Source organism: Cherax quadricarinatus, chromosome 56, assembly GCF_038502225.1.
Source record: "Cherax quadricarinatus isolate ZL_2023a chromosome 56, ASM3850222v1, whole genome shotgun sequence".
Taxonomy (NCBI): domain Eukaryota; kingdom Metazoa; phylum Arthropoda; class Malacostraca; order Decapoda; family Parastacidae; genus Cherax; species Cherax quadricarinatus.
The window spans coordinates 17,460,412-17,477,715 of NC_091347.1; the positions used below are offsets into that span (position 1 = coordinate 17,460,412).

At 42.7% G+C, this 17,304-nt stretch overlaps 1 protein-coding gene across 2 annotated transcripts; it reads left to right on the plus strand.

Annotated features, from left to right (window-relative positions):
• The first annotated feature begins 2,341 nt into the window (after window positions 1-2,341).
• LOC128700797 (tripartite motif-containing protein 5-like) lies at window positions 2,342-17,304 on the plus strand. 2 transcript variants are annotated; one of them, XM_070097119.1, is made up of 4 exons: window positions 2,342-2,893; window positions 4,583-4,872; window positions 14,405-15,031; window positions 15,768-17,304. In XM_070097119.1, exons 2-4 carry the CDS (start codon window positions 4,639-4,641, stop codon window positions 16,257-16,259), a joined length of 1,353 nt encoding a protein of 450 aa, XP_069953220.1. In that variant the 5' UTR covers window positions 2,342-2,893; window positions 4,583-4,638; the 3' UTR covers window positions 16,260-17,304. The 2 variants fall into 2 exon arrangements, with proteins under 2 accessions (XP_069953220.1, XP_069953219.1); XM_070097118.1 differs by having other exon boundaries at window positions 2,343-2,721; window positions 15,768-17,303.

Below are 17,304 nucleotides of genomic sequence, written 5' to 3' on the forward strand. Positions count from 1 at the left end.
TTGCGGATACCAGGAGAGCTTCCAGGGGATTCACAGCTCTCCTCTTTACGGTTTAGCCTACCCTAGTCTTGTATCCTAATAAATGTTTGCTGCCGCCCCCCCCCCAGTACACGATCCGTCGTATGAAGCAATGGAGGCAGAGGGCAACACGACTCAGGATTGTGCAGTGGCGAGGCTATAACGAAGCGACTCAGATATGAAATTTCATCCCCGACTGAAAGTAAGCTGCGCTGCCGAAAGTGAAGCTGCAACACTAGATGTTAAAGTGTGTAGATGCGAGATACACTTACAATTAGTTCTTGCTCTAACGTTGCACAATGTCGTAACGATCAGTGTAGTCCTGCAACGCGGATTTAAAAAAAAGTACATTCTAACAGGAAGTTTAAAAAAAAGTGGAAGAATACGGAGACTAAGAGACAGGACAGGAGTGAGAAGTGCTCAGAAACTGAGAAGGAAGAGTGAGAAATATGCAAAGGGAAGCGTTAGAAGGAAGAAGGGAAAGATATATAAAAGGAGGAGGGAGACTGAAGAGGGAAGAGAGACTAAATGCCAACCTGCAAGCAACTTAATGTTGACAGTAATGCGAAAAACTATATTAATGTTGCTTTTCACATGAGTAAGGAGACAGAATACTCCTCTGAATGTTATCTCATTAGTAAATAAGATGAATAAAGTAAAGAGGAAGATCTAAAGTGAAGTAAGGAATGAGGAATATTGTATACATAAGCTAAATAACACCCCACATTGAGACGGAAACGGAAAATAAAGTTTGTTTCTATATTTCGACCTCCAACTGATGTCCTCTTCAGCAGATGAAGATTTCCACTGCGAGTCGAAATATACAGATCAGCTTCATTGTCCACGTCTCCGCCAGCACTTGTGTTATTGCTTAAATCACAGACAAGTGTTTTTTAGACATTTATTGTTAGCCTCTCCTTTCCGCCCGATATCTTCCCCAGTTTTGAGATTAAAACCTTTTGAAAAAATGTTAAAACAAATATACTTAAGACAATAAACAGCTTATATTTCTTGCAGTTTTAATTATAATAAATGGCTAGTCTTGTTCCTTTAAAATCTCCACCAAAATCTTAATTATGAACAGAAGTTAGTTTTTGAAAAAATTACTAAACCATAAATATATTTTAAATAATAAACAGTGTATTTTTTTTTTTGCAGTTTAAGTAGTATTAACTAGTACAGTCACCTGGAGAAGACCTGGACCGGGACAGCATCGGTGAATGTATAACTACTGTCGTCGTCAAAAAAAAAATTAATGAACTGGTTATAATAAAAACAATAAATTTTAAAAGAATGAACCGGTAAGCCAGTGGAAGGACTCGGTCAGATGACCATAAGTTCCAGCGGCGGGTCATCATATGACTAAAATCCCCAACAGGAAACACTTGCCCCGTTTCCTGATAAACCTAACCTGTTCACTATATTGCTTTAAAAAATTCCACCAGAAGCCCAGTAGATAATAACGATGTAAATCAATCATCTGAAATACATTTGTACTTTAATATCATTGAATATAAATGTTAGGTTGGTTGGGAAAAAATGTGGGGAATCCAAGAGGGTTTTTTCCCCCACCTTGTAATAATTATTAATCAACGACGTTAATATAGGGAATAAACCGTATACTCTACTTTTCAAGATTAATTTATCTTTATTCAACTGAATACTCTGTCTGGTGTTGAGCAATTCAGCCAGAGCACCAGCAGGAACCAGAGCACCAGCAGGAACCAGAGCACTAGCAGGAACCCCGCCTTCAAAACAAGTTTTTATGCCAGGCTGAAGTTATGTGACCTTGAATGATGTAGGCGCCGCGGCCACGATATTCTCTACACATTGTCTGCCTTGAACACGGAAGCTATGTGTGTTGTTCACTAGGTCTAGGGAGATGAGGGTTTAGGGAAAGCGAAGGTAAAGGGGGTTAGGGGTAGGGGAAAATAAAGGATGCAGAGTTGGGGAGAATATTTTTATGTGCTAAATCTGAAGTTCTCTGGTGCACTAAATGTTTGGTGAGGACAGTGTCGGCGCCAGACACCAGACTATGTTTTTATTTAATTCATATCGGTGAGGTAGGATGGGAAAGGATGGAGAGAGAGAGAGAGAAAGAGAGAGAGAGAGAGAGAGAGAGAGAGAGAGAGAGAGAGAGAGAGAGAGAGAGAGAGAGAGAGAGAGAGAGAGAGAGAGAGAGAGAGAGAGAGAAAGAGAGAGAGAAAGAGAGAGAGAGAGAGAGAGAGAGAGAGAGAGAGAGAGAGAGAGAGAGAGAGAGAGAGAGAGAGAGAGAGAGAGAGAGAGAGAGAGAGAGAGAGAGAGAGCGGGAGGGAAGGGGAGAATTAAAGGTGGTAATGAATGAGTAAGGGGAGGAATTAACGAATGCTTAGTAATTGAAGAAAATATCCCCGAGACGCACAATTAATTTAGCACAAACTGCAGCATCATTCAGAGGAGGGAAGGAGGAAGTGAACAAGGTGGAGATGTGGGGGGAAAAAAAAAGCGTGAGGTGGAGTGAAGAGGGAGGAGCGTAGGACCAGGAGGAAGGAGGTGTAGGACTCCAGAAGTCTAGGACTCCAGGACACACACGTGTGGCCACTCGCTGAGATAGTGTTGCTGGTTCCTTCAGATATCACGAGCCACTGACACTGAAGCCGAGCTGAGACACTAGTCTCGTCACATCCCTGTGCTCCCCAGGAGGAGGCTGTCTCTGTTTATTGTGTACGGATGTTGATGCAATCATTCTGTGTGGAGGGTGTTCATGCTGACACTGTGTGTACTTTACTAGTAGTGTGCTGGTGTTGATTCTGATACTGTGTGTGTTTGTAGATACAATCACTGTGTGTACTTAATGTGAGACGACGTCTGTTGATGTAGTCGCTACGCATTGGTTGTATGTACCCGGGTGTTAATAATGTGTATATGTATGCTCTTTCCTACGACTAAGGACAGCATCATAACAGTATCACCATAATCTAGCCAATACTAAGAGCAATACATGAAGTGCAAATTTTCTTTAATTAGATAATGTCTAGTTTTCTAAGATATATTGCAGCGCTGTATAGCCCTTGTGGCTTAGCGCTTCTTTTTGATGATGATAATAATAATAATAATAATAATAATAATAATAATAATAATAATAATAATAATAATAATCTAAGATATATTGAATACGTAAAATATCCTAAATCTGAATCATATATGTAAAGTGTGAAGATTAGGAGTCCCAATACTGACTCCTGTGGAACTCTGCTTGTGTCTAGTGTTATTCTGATGTGTCCACATTTATACAATCCCCATTTTGTTTTCAGTCAGCCATAACTCCGGTTGATTACTTAAGCTACAAGCCTACTCAAGAGTTTATAAGGTTGTATGTTACTTGTTCACCGCCATACAAGAATATTTTTACCACTAAAATAGGGATTACAGTGAACTCTCAGTGTAAGTACATTAAGAGATGTATTCACGGTGTTTATATCCTACACAACTGATTGGTTGGTTAATTGAGGTCAAAGCCTATCGACAGGACACGAGGGTCACTTAGGCTATATGTCACTTACTCACAATCAAGAGTACTTTAAATCCAAATGTGAGTACACTGAAATCAAGGTAAATACTAAATATATATTAATAATAATAGTACATTTACAAGGTATACAGACCATAGCTGACATCAATGACATATTACTATATACAAAGCCGCTTGTTATGCAGAACATTCCGGGCAAATTAGGTCAATTTTGTCTCAGCATGCGACCCACACCAGTCGACTAACACCCAGGTACCCATTTTACTAATGGGGAACATAGACAACCGGTGTAATGAAACATGCCCAATGTTTCTACCCTCATTGGGAATCGAACCCAGACTCTCGTCGTGTGAAGCGAGAGCTTTAGCCGCCAGGCCACGGGACACCACAATGAGATATATACTCCACATAAACATGAACTATTATTTTCAGTGCACACACATCTGTAAAGAAGTATTTTTCATAATTTATAGAAAATCTGTATTAGGTTTCATAAGAGTCGTTTGGAAACAGGACAATTACTTCCTGACGCGGGTCTTGGTCATATGAAGACCCGCCTCTGGGGCTTTTTGGTCATCTGACCGAGGCCTTCCGTTGGCTTACCCTTCCGCCCCTTTAAAAACTGATATTAGTAATCTTACGTAGATTCTTAGTATGGTTGCCTTTGCGTGATACCTTATCAAGATCCTTACTGAAGACCTGATAAACATCGTCTTACTGTATCATAAACCACAAATACACTAGTGAAAATTCTCTCTCTGAGAGATAGAGAGAGAGAGACAGAGCTCGCTCTTAACGTGTAAATAAAGTTAAGAATCCTTAACCTAACCTCGTAAAATCTTGTGTAAGAGATAGATAGATAGAGATAGAGAGAGAGAGAGAGAGAGAGAGAGAGAGAGAGAGAGAGAGAGAGAGAGAGAGAGAGAGAGAGAGAGAGAGAGAGAGAGAGAGAGAGAGAGAGAGAGAGAGAGAGAGAGAGAGAGAGAGAGAGAGAGAGAGAGAATCTAGTTCCATGACATTTAAAAATCCCTGACATTCAGAAATCCTCTTCAGGATAAAAACCAACGGCAGTAGCCTGAGCTACAGCAGCCAGCCACACCCCTTCAGGGATGTCCGAGACTGTGAGGTGCGAGGTGTGCTCTGAGTTATACCAGACTGACTCCCGCGACCCGGTTCTCCTGCCCTGTGGCCATACTTTCTGCCGCACCTGTATCGTCAGCGTCCAGAAGGAGGGAGACCTCTCCTGCCCATCTTGTAGTCAGGATATCAGCCAGGTTGATGCCGCAGATCTTCCCGTCAACATCCAAGCCTTGAGTTTGTCTCTCGCCTATACCAAGTGTCAAGTGAGTGCCTTTCCTTACTCTTGTTTAATTTGTATCTGCAGTTCTTAGGACTAGAGATGGTACAGGAAGGACCGAAACATCGCCTAGTTACCCTTTTCAGTCTGTGAATTAGTTGAGAATTTTAAGATGGTTATCGCGTGCACGTTGTAAGGTGTTGTGTTCTATAATTCTCAGTTGTATCACATTTCAGGGACTGATTTTCTAAGACAGGTTGTCTGCCAATAAACCTAACAAAAATTTGGTCAATATCGTGTTTATCTGGTCGGATCTTGACCGTGTTAATACTTCAAAATTTTGTGGGTTGTGCGCCGGAGCAAATGAGATAAACTGTTTATTTTATTATATTAAGACCATTTACCAATTTTTTTTATATAAGCCCAAAATGAATACTTTATGCAATAAGGCATTTTACTACAAAAAAAAAAAAAAATCAAAAGCCCGTAATATATTATTCCATGGCATAACGATTTCATGTTAAAAACTTTACTTGCTGACTTATATTTATGGTGAAATCCCAAATACCTAAACCCAATATTGATCAGAGATTTCTTTTTAACTTTATATAATATTTAAAAGAGTGGTGGACCAGTAAGACGGATAGTAACCCTTGTCTTGTTTCCTGACGAGTTCTACCTAACCTATCCTGGATACCTACATGAGTTTTCTATACCCAGATGTTATCAATAACCCTAGTAAGGATTTCTATATATCCAATTGAGCTTTCTAAACGATTATGCTAACAATAACCGCAAACAAGTTAGCTCCGGTGAAAGTGTTGTTTATAAATCACACTCATTCTTATATAAGTGCTGACAGAGCAAGCCAAAACCTCGTCATGCTGAGAGGCTAATGTCTTCTATGGGACACAACGAGACTTGTGTATCACTTGTAGATGTTTGTCTCCCGCTCTGTAGATGTTTGTATCTCTGTAGATGTTTGTCTCTGTAGAACTTTGGATCTTTAACTCCAGATGTTTGTCTCTCACTTATTATTATTATTATTATTAAAGATTAGCCGGTATTCTCCCGGCCCGGGCCTTTTCCAAGTGGTGGCCCGGCCTTGGCTCCCTCTTTAGGGAGTGTCTGAGACCTAAGTCTTCCATGGGAGGAGGCACAAGTACCTCCTCATCTTTGGGACCAACTGTCCTCAGGCCTAGCCACAAGCTAGGCCTCTCTGGTCTGCCATCCCCGCCCCAAGGGGGCAAATGGGAATGACAGTCTTATGAGCTAAAGGCTCCAGCTCAGGCACCTACCCTACCCTAGAAGGGTTAGGCATGGTGTCGATTGTCTCTCATTATTATTATTATTATTATTATTATTATTATTAAATATTAGCCGGTATTCTCCCGGCCCGGGCCTTTTCCAAGTGGTGGCCCGGCCTTGGCTCCCTCTTTAGGGAGTGTCTGAGACCTAAGTCTCCCATGGGAGGAGGCACAAGTACCTCCTCATCTTTGGGACCAACTGTCCCCAGGCCTAGCCACAAGCTAGGCCTCTCTGGTCTGCCATCCCCGCCTCAAGGGGGCTAATGGGAATGACAGTCTTATGAGCTAAAGGCTCGGGCTCAGGCACCTACCCTACCCTAGAAGGGTTAGGCATGGTGTCGATCGATTGTCTCTCACTCTGTAAATGTTTGTTTCAGGTTTTATAGATGTTTTTCTCTCATATTGTGTAGACTTTTATTCCATCATATTTCGCCTAGTACAATTCCAACTGTTCTAAATCTGACGACACAACATTTTTTTTTATATTTTATTTAAAAAAAACACAGTATACATGTGTTATACATAATTGACTTAAAACACAGTATACATGTGTGACATACAAAATTTATTTTAAAACAAGAACCGTAAAAAATTTATGTAAGACAACAACAATATATATAACTAAACAGAGAACTACCGGAACATACCTTAAACACCAAATAAATATATAACCAAACCTGACAGTCTTATTCATATTGTGTATGAAATTTTATATACAAAAGAATGTCATATAAACTAATGCATTGCGCATTCAATGGTACTATGGATATATAAAAATTTTATATACAAAAACAATATCATATAAACTAATACATTACACACTCACTAGTACTATGGTTATATAAAATAACTATCAGAAACCCACATGACTTGAAATTAAAACATGGTGTTCTTTATTTTTGGTTTTGCATGTATTGAAAAAGGAATCAAAATATGCAAAAAGTCTTTAATAATCAACATAAGACTTTTACAGATCTAACATGTATGATTATATATGAGGAAACACTAAGACACCTAATACCCCGACCAACCCCCTATTTAGTTTCTCAAACTAATTATAAACCCACACAAAAAAAATATACCTTACTTGTATACAGTGATATTAGTAAAGGTGCTTAATTGAACATCAGCTGACTATAATGCACCATAAATGATAAAAAAAAAATACATGTGATATCACTGGGTGACAGAACAACATATCCCACAAAAGCTGCTGACCAAGGAACTTAAATGCCCAAAGATTACAATATAGGACATTATACATCTCAACCTCCCCCCTCACATAGGTGACCTCTACTACATATTCGAACAATCTTAGGCCAATGAAACTTTTTGCCCTTCATCAAAAGTTTACAACCAACACCAAAGGTCTGTTTATGAACATTCCCCTTAAAGGGCAGTATAACGTGTACTTTAAGCAGTGATATCAGCGAGGCTTCCGCTTACAAATGACTAAACAAAACCTAACGGGAATCCCAGGAAAGACCCAACATACTTCACCAAGCCCCGGTCATAGTCGGGAACCGGTTCAGCCTTGCAGAGGCTGGAACATATACTGAAATATTGCTTTTTATCTGTATTATCAAGATGCACGACCATATTAGGATTAATCCAAGATCTCAGTTCCACACAACGCCACAACCATACACACACAGACGCACGGAACCATTCATAATACCTACACGTCACTCCCCAAACCCGCCCTCTACCCTGAAGTCCCGAACCCACCGTTTGGTGCTACCACGGGAGAAGTCCAGCCCCCCGTTGCCTTACCCCACCCCCAGTTGCAGCAACCTTTGAACAATAAGACTTCGATAGTTTGCAGGAAAACTATTATCCCAACTTCTACCATATATGAGTTTATTTCTGCAATACGTTCTATAGATACCTGCCGCAATTGCCCTGATCCTAACTGATCCCCCGGTTTCCCGCATACCCCACGATATATAAAGAAAATCAGCCACCACGTACATTATTGCTCTTCGTACCTCACTTGATACTCCGCTAACGTCTAATGTTAAGGCTCGTAAGGTTGAGATAGTTCCCCCACTAAGAAAATCTAAAACCCGCCCCAACCACGAACGAACTTTGTCCAAGGTATCACAAAAGTAGACTGCATGAAAAGCTGTTTCTTCGAGACCGCAACGTAAGCAATCCGCCTCCCTTACCAAACCCATCCTATTTAAGACCGATTTTGATGCTAAAATCCCCATGACAAATCTGTACACCAATTCACGAACCCTTGGTGCGAACTTAAGTTTACAAAATCCGTCCCATGTTTCCCCCAATTATACAGCGGAAAACAGACAATCCCTGTACAATTTCCCTACGACAACATATGCTGACCATTTGCCCCACCCGAATCCGTTGCGCATTTCTCAACTTTAATAACAAACGTAGCATGTCCTCACACTCAATTAATCCCCTCCCGGCGCATTTCTCAACTTTAATAACAAACGTAGCATGTCCTCACACTCGATTAATCCCCTCCCGCTCCACCATTTACGTATGTGGATCATTACCCGACCCACCCGGATGCCCTTCTCACCGCCCGCCCTGAGGAACCGCTGCTTAACATAGAGGGCCTTCACCCGTGGCCCCAAAGCCAGGAGACCTAAACCCCCACGGCGAACATGGGTCATGACAACCTCCCGGTTTAACCAAGCCCTCCCGAAACCCCAAACATAACGTAAGACCCTTCTCTGCAGTTCCTGAATATCCACATCTCTTAAAGGGTACACCTCAGCCACACCCCATACTTTACTATTAACAAGTGTATTAACCACTACTGTCCTCTGCTGCAAAGATACATCCCCAGCTCTTAGCCCCCGAAGTCGATATAAAGCCTTATTAACCACCAATTCTGAGTTCACCCTTCGGCCCTCCCTCTCATCTGCCATGTACACGATACCACATATTCTAAGTTGCACCACGACTGACCACCCATACTTTTCGCCCAACCCCCCCTCCCACCCATGTACCCACCTCCAATAATTTCGATTTTAAAAGGACACAAGTGCAACTAATGTGACATTTATTGTGGCAACGTTTCGCTCTCCAGGAGCTTTATCAAGCCATGGCTTGATAAAGCTCCTGGAGAGCGAAACGTTGCCACAATAAATGTCACATTAGTTGCACTTGTGTCCTTTTACTATACATATTGTCGGTAATTCTACCAACTTTATTACAATTTCGATTTTGCTTTATTGACGCACATGCCAGACTGTCCCAAAAAACTCAACAATCCATCCCACGATCCGCAAATCCTCCTCCCCTTTTAACAAAATCGTGGTATCATCTACGTACCCGACCACATGCGCTGCATGGTCACTACTCCGCGTCCCACGCCTCAAACCACCATCCACCAGCTCATAAAAGGGGTTCTGCATACAAGCAAAAAGCAGCTGGGAGAGGGGGCACCCTTGCCTCAAACCCCGTTCCATACGGACCGGCTGCCCCAATTTACCGTTTACCTGTACGCGTATCATAGCCGAGACATACAAGGTATCAACCCATCTTACAATCTCCTCTCCAAAACCCTGCTTCAATAAAATAAGCCTCAATAAATCTCTATCAACACAGTCGTAAGCATTTTTTTCCAGTCAAGCCCGAGGACACCCCCCCCCTTGACATTCCTCCAAAAATTCCCTAATACGTACATGCCCGTCCCTCATGCTCCTACCTGGTATGCCTAGCTGTCCCTCGTGAATAACCAACCCCATAACCTTCCTCATTCTATTTCCTAAAACTTTTGCAAAGATTTTATAGTCCGAGCACATAAGAGACATAGCTCTATATGCACTCAGACCCCTCCCCCCTCCCTTTTTTGGCACCAACACAACTACCCCCGTACTTTGCGACATACCTAACCTCCCCTCCGTGAGCATGCAATTCAATACATCAACCAAACAATGCTTTATACTTCCCCAATGCGCCCTATAAAAATCATTCGAAATGCCATCTATACCTGGTGCCTTTCCTTTACTTATACTAAAAATCGCCTCCTCTACCTCCTCCACTCGAATTCTACCTTCTAGTACCGTTCTATCCCTGTCACATAACTTTTCTGAAATCCCTCCCCCCCAGGCCACCCGCCTGGACCCCCCCTACTCCCCGCCGTAGCTTTTCCCCAAACCATAGATCAGTATAAAAACTCATGCTGTCCGTGGTGAGGAGTACTTGACCCGGCAGGTAACCACCCAAACCCGTGCATACTTCCAATTGCAAGAGGGACGTCGCCTGTTGTCTGACCCTGAACTTGCGCAAGACACAACTGGAAAGTTTGTCACCCCATAGCACTTCTTCCATACCTGCTCTGACTCGAACCGCATTAAAACGTTCATTGTGAATTTCTGCAAGTCGACTACGAAGATGTTCAATGTCGTCATACCTACTACTTCCACCCTCTACATAGTAATCATTAAGCTGCCCCTCCAAATAGTTTTGTAGCCCAAACCTCCACCTTGCTTCCTCCTTTCCCCACTTCTTATAATAACTCGCTATTCCGGGTTTGGCACGTGTTTCCCACCATTCCAACAAACATTCATCTGCCATCCGCGTTTCCCAGATATTTTTCCACCAATCCTGAGAAGCGGACCCATCCCCTTCCCCCTCCAAGAGCCGCCCATTCAGTTTCCAATACCCTGAATAAACCCTGATCATTCCGTCCCAGTCCAAGTCCGCTAGCACTGCACGGTGATCGGAAAACCCCAGATCAAGTGTCTGCACGCGCCCAACTCGAATTCCTTGTGTTGCATAAATCCTATCCAGTCGGGCCGCGTAACCTCTGTGCACAAACGTATGTTCCACCCCCCACCCACCCCTCCCCACTACATCATAAACCCCTATATCCCCAGCAGATTTCTTAGGACAGGTAGAACGCACCCCGCCCCCCTTGCTCAACATCCCCATGGCGGATAATGCAATTCCAATCCCCACCTAAGACCGAAATTAAAGGTAAACCCCGGATGTGAAACGTTAAAGCCTCCCTCACAAAGTCTATTTTAACTTTAGAGTTACTGTCCGCTGGCATATAAACTCCGATAAAACAAACTCTAACCCCACCCCAATACCCATCCACCCTTACCATCCTTTCATCTCCCCCCTCCTCCCATCCCAAGACGCTCCAAGGGCTAGACTCCTTCACCGCTATAGCCACCCCACCCTTTAATTTTAAAGAATTACTCACATACATTCGGTAGCCTTTCAACCGTAACTCTCTACCAAATTTATAATTATGTTCTTGCATAAAACATACATCCACATCGTAACGACGCAAAAACCACTCCATCCACACTTTTTTAACTTCAGTCCTTAAGCCATTGGCATTGATAGTAACACACTTGAATTTACAAAAAAGGTGGTTTACCTCTATGTTTTTGGGTCTTTCCTGTTCCCACTCGCACATTAGACTGCCCGTCTTTGTCATTCGGCTTCTCGAGACCCCCCTCCCCCCATACTCTACCCTTATGCTGGGACCTTGAAACTATCCCTTCTGTGACAGGCGGCTCAGCCACTTTCGCCCACGATTTCCTCCCCGGGCGCTGTCCTGGTGTCAAGACGTCGTCCATATCCGACGCTCCCGCCGAATGTTTGCGGGAGCTGCCATCCACATGCATCTCCTCGCTAGACGAAGCCTCCTGGTGAACCTCCACCACCACCTCATGCGTCCGTACGAACGTGGTTTTATCCTGCATTTCCATGTTAGGGGATTCCTCAGTCGTTAACTCACGACACGCCGTCGAAACAACAGGACCATGTTCTGTTCCATCTAGAAGGTCCTGCAACACGTCTTCCAGCAACTTATCCTGTGGCAAAACCTCAGGCCCCCCAGGATCCACTGTAAGCGTGGGCACGGTCGATGCATCCACAGACAGGGTGGCACACATCGTAGACTGCATGTCCTCCTGTTGCATCTCGTCACTCCAAAGCTTGGGAACTTGCCCAGCTGAGGTACCAGGCTCAGTCACGAAAGCCTCAGCCCGTAGGCCCACAGGTGAATGGTCCTGGGAGTGGCCAACCAGTTGACGGGGGCACTGGGCAGCCATATGCTCAAAAGAGTTGCATAGTCTGCAAGTCTTCCTTTGGCCCGCGTAATGAACAAACACCTGGGTCGTTAGGTAAGACACATATGCAACAGTGTCTTACCTAACAACCTGTCGGTATTGTATACCATTTTGATGTTCAAACACCTGGGTCCTATATTTCTCCAGACGTACATAAGAGGGAATCGACTGGCGGAGCGTCATCTTGATGGTGAAGGAGCCCTCCGGGAACCCCTCGTATGGGCCCTCTCTCCACACTCCCTTGGTCGCTGCATGCACAGTTCCGTATCTGCCGAAAACATCCTGCAGATAGTACTCCTCCGCCTCGAAAGGCACATTTCTCACCTTGACCCAGGTGACATACGTCGACACGTCATGTAGACACACTTCCACAGCTGAATTCACTACCATTCTCCTTTCTTGAAAAGTTTCCACAATCTTGTTGTAGAAGCCGTCATTCACGAATTTTATAAATACCCTTGACATCCCATTCAAAGCTACGCCATATAATACTTCATTGGGGATGCCGTATACGTCTCGTATAATGCTTGGCATTAATGTGTGCATTGTAGGAACACTGAGGGAGCCTTGTGTGAATGCAACAGAAACCGTGTTAACTCTCCTGCCTTGTCGGTCCGCCATCTTGTGAATTGTAGTGGTCTGTGAAAACTGCGCAGAAATCAGTTGAATCAGGAGCTACTGCGCAGCCTGTCCGCATGGCCCGGGAGCGATGTGGACAATCAGAACTTTGGATCTCTAACTCCAGATGTTTGTCTCTCGCTCTGTAAATGTTTGTTTCAGGTTTTAGAGATGTTTTTCTCTCATATTGTGTAGACTTTTATTCTATCATATTTCGCCTAGTACAATTCCAACTGTTCTAAATCTGACGACACAACATTACCTGAGTTGCTATCTTATCTTCCATTATCTTGGTCTTCATGCTTTTATCGTATTACTCATGCGACCTGATAATGACACAAAGGAGTTATATGACCCTAGTGGGCTTAGCGCTTCTTTTTTATAATAATAATAATAATAATAATGACACAGAGCGGAGGCGAAACGTCGTCCGTTTTAACTTTTAATTTATGAGAATATTCCGAAGTTGCAATTCATCTGTATGTGATCATCAATAATATTTTACTCCCTGAAAAAGGGTAAACTCTGTGTGTACTGAGATATACACCTCTACGTAGTTCCTTCTTGTTACCGCTTCTCCCTACTTATTGTGGGTAAAGGATAAACCCGTTGGGGGGTCGTACAGCTCCTGGGGAGCAGGAAATAAGGTCAGATCCAAGGAAGGGAAGAAATTCTCCAGTTCTTTGAATGATAAGCTATTCACTAATATCGTCACTTTCCCCACTCAAGTCTCCTACCTTGAATGGAGCATATAACAGTATCCCTTTGTGACATATTTTGATACGCGTATTGAGAAAATTTAGTCGTGTAGACGTCTGCCAGATAGATTCTATATCTATATGGTATAATATTTGTATGACCGTTCTGGTTAAGTTTATTGGCTTCCTTTTTCATGGTTTATTTTTCCCCTAAATAATGTTTAGTGAGGAAATGGAATAGAATGGGATATAAGGAGCCAGAACCAGCTTATTGTTTTTTTCTGGTTTATAACACATCTAAGAATTTTGTGGGTCAAAACTGTTGTCGAGGGTCCTGGGTACCGTGTATTTGAGGTACATAGCAATATGTAATAATTATAATTATAATTTTTAAAGGGGTGGACCGGTCAGCCAGCGGAAGGCCTCGGTCATCTTGTGATTAAGAACCTCATCAGGAAACACTTGTCCTGTTTCCGGACGAACCCACCTAACCTAATCTGGGTGCAGTATGCGTTGTGAACGATGGATAGTCCAGGATTAGTTACACAACTTCAACCCCTTGTCGTTCTATTTCTCCCATATTGTTTCAGTCACAGCATGCATTAACATTTTTAGTGAGAAAGACATTATTTGCAATGAAGCCATTATCATGACGTTTTCTTCCATGACTGGATATAGTGTTACACTATACATCCTGATGAGTATATCTTGTCTTGATAAAATCCAGTCACCATCGAAACCTCGTAATAAATATTTCACTTCAAACACCGTCTCTCTCACTATCTGTAACCTTACACCATCGTTCATCTACTGTCTGGAGGAGAAATGTTGTATTTAGAATATCAAGACAGCTTAAAAGATGCTGACTTTACCTTGTGTTTTATCAACAGCAAGAGAGTTGCAGCGACCACGGCGACGAACTTAAGTACTGGTGTAGGAACTGTGAGGGTTCTCTCTGCAGCCTCTGCCTCTACTCCAACCATCCTCATGGACATCAGGTCCTCCTGGCCAAGAACTTCCTGGAGGAGAGGAAGCAGATAATCAAAGACAACGCCACGTATATAGGAAACTCTGTTAAAGATATGATGGAGGAGGTCAACTTTAACCTTCGCAAATACTTGCACAGAATGAAGATACTGACTCAAGTTCAAACAGATGTGGTCACACTACTCAATGATCTACAGAAAGCTTGTAGTATTAGGCCTGTTCTTAATCTAGAGGAAAAACTACAAGATCTGCAGAACGAGGGTTTGAGCTCCTTGATAAACGACGGTATTGAAGTTTCTACTGTAGAGCACGCAGCTGTAGGAGGTGGAGACGCAGAAAAAGAAGAAAAAGAAGAAGAAGAAGAAGGAGGAGGAGACAAGGTCGCCACAGAGGTAGTGGTTCAGGTGGAGACGCCGCCGCCTGCCACTCTACCAACTGTTTACAGTCGCCGTGCTAGACTGGATTGCCGGGATGGCAGGTTGCTGCTACACTCACTCATACAGCGCATCGACAGTCACCTATCTTTGCAGGTAATTATATAATAGTATGCTTCAGGGTCTTAAACCTCCCCGTTCAAAGGACGTTAAACAATTGTGATGTTCCAAGAATTTAATTACCCACTAGCTCTGTATGTGTGCGTGTGTGTGTGCCCTTCAAAGAGTATTGTGGGAATCGAACCTGGGCCTCTCATCTTCGAAGTTCCTCACTCTATCAGATATTCCATAAACAAGGTATAAGTATTGCAATTAGAATTTATTAGAGTGAACATAAGAAGGCATATTAGGAGAGTGTATTACATACCACCGTTACTCAAGTACTCTCAACTATCTTAACTGAAATACCAGCCTGATGAGGGTTATAACGGCAATTGTATGGCGAGTGGTTAATTTTGCCTTCCACAACCTGATCGTTTCATAGTACAATATGTTGCAATCCTTATACCTGTTCATTGCAATTCTAAGAATGTGAGGAAGAATGCCTGTGCTGAAGGACCAAGGTCGTGTAGCTATTATATATATATATATATATATATATATATATATATATATATATATATATATATATATATATATATATATATATATATATATATATATATCGTGCTGAATAAGTAAAACTGGTCAATTAGTAAGAACTCATTTAAAATTCAGTCCTTTCTAAAATTTTCTTTTATACGTTTAAATATATATATTTTTCATTTATGTTTATGTAAAAATTGATTATATCTAGTAATCCACGTTTATAAAAGTCATTCTCTGCTTGCAGCTTCCGTCTGAAGTGTTCCTGGAACTCAGTAATGGTCAGCGTTGTCTTGGTCGTGTTTACATTCAGCTGTGGTGCCACATGCGACGTGCACAGCAGTTCCTGGCACTCTGCCTCGGCACTATGGGCCCTTCCTTAGTCGGTGCACACTTCAGGAGTGTTTCAGATGCCAACAAAGAACGAGAAACTATTTGGTGTACTGAGTACGCCTCGCCCGATGGAGGCACGGGATACCGGGAGTTGATGCTGGACATGGAATGGGACGGCGAGCATAGGAGAGAGCCCAGAGAGGGCTTGGTGGTCGCTTACTCCAATGACGTTAATGATTACGGCTTCGGCATTTGTACCAAAGGAAAGCCTGGGGCCAATTTCTCCAGTCCCTTCGGCGAGGTATCGTCAGGGCTGGAGGTGGTCCGGGCGGCTGTTGGTCATGAACCCGTTACTGAGGTCACGATTACGGACTGTGGCCTAGTCATTCCTGACCTTACACCCTGACACAACCCAAGTCGTGACGTAGTCACCGAGGTCAATATTACGGACTGTGGCCTGGTCATTCCTGATTTTACAATGTGACACAACCCACCAAGTTAACATAACCCACCAAGTTGACACAACCCACCACGTCGTGACCCTATCACCAAGGTCATCATCACTGTGGCCTCGTCATCGCTGATCTATTATTCAGTTAATAACTTCAAAGCGGATCTCTAATAACACTTGCAGAGGTTTGAAAATAATGTATCCCTGAGACACTTTCAACCTTGGCTGTCAAGACTGCGCCAGACCTGGTTAAGACCACGCCAGACCTGGTCAAGACCACGCCAGACCTGGTTAAGACCACGCCAGACCTGGTCAAGACCATGCCAGACCTGGTTAAGACCACGCCAGACCTAGTCAAGACCACACCAGACCTGGTTAAGACCACGCCAGACCTGGTCAAGACCACGCCAGACCTGGTTAAGACCACGTCAGACCTTGTCAAAACCACGCCAGACCTAGTCAAGACCACGCCAGACCTGGTTAAGACCACGTCAGACCTTGTCAAGACCACGCCAGACCTTGTCAAGACCACGCTAAACCTAATCGCCAAGATACTCTGGAGAACTAGCAAAAAAAAAAAATCATACATGTCTTGGAAGCTTATTTTATGGACCATCCTTGAGGAAGTGTCGTAAAGTACAGACTCGTTTCATCCGTTTTGTCTCATTTTTTTGGTCCGAATCTGACAGATTATTGCTCCTTTTGTGAGATAACTTTCCGTTATGTCTCCAGATTACCTGTATTGTCAAGACATATTTACATGATATTCATGAAAATTAAATTGATTTAGGTATGTATATTTTATGTATATAATATCCGAATTTTGTAAATACAGATTATAATGCTGTGAATACCAATAATTTTAATTTGAAATAGATACAGTCGAGAATTAATGTAACTTAATTTCTTGTATCGTAAATGCTATGTTATATTGTAATTAACATGCCATCTATATAAATAAAATGAAAGAACCGTATAATAAATTTTAGAACCAATAGCA

Excerpts from the sequence above, each read along its gene's own strand:
- LOC128700797 (XM_070097119.1), top strand. The coding sequence starts at position 4,639 with ATGTCCGAGACTGTGAGGTGCGAGGTGTGCTCTGAGTTATACCAGACT. Across the intron at positions 4,873-14,404 it reads TCGCCTATACCAAGTGTCAA|CAAGAGAGTTGCAGCGACCA; the intron begins GTGAGTGCCTTT and ends TTTTATCAACAG. Across the intron at positions 15,032-15,767 it reads ACAGTCACCTATCTTTGCAG|CTTCCGTCTGAAGTGTTCCT; the intron begins GTAATTATATAA and ends CTCTGCTTGCAG.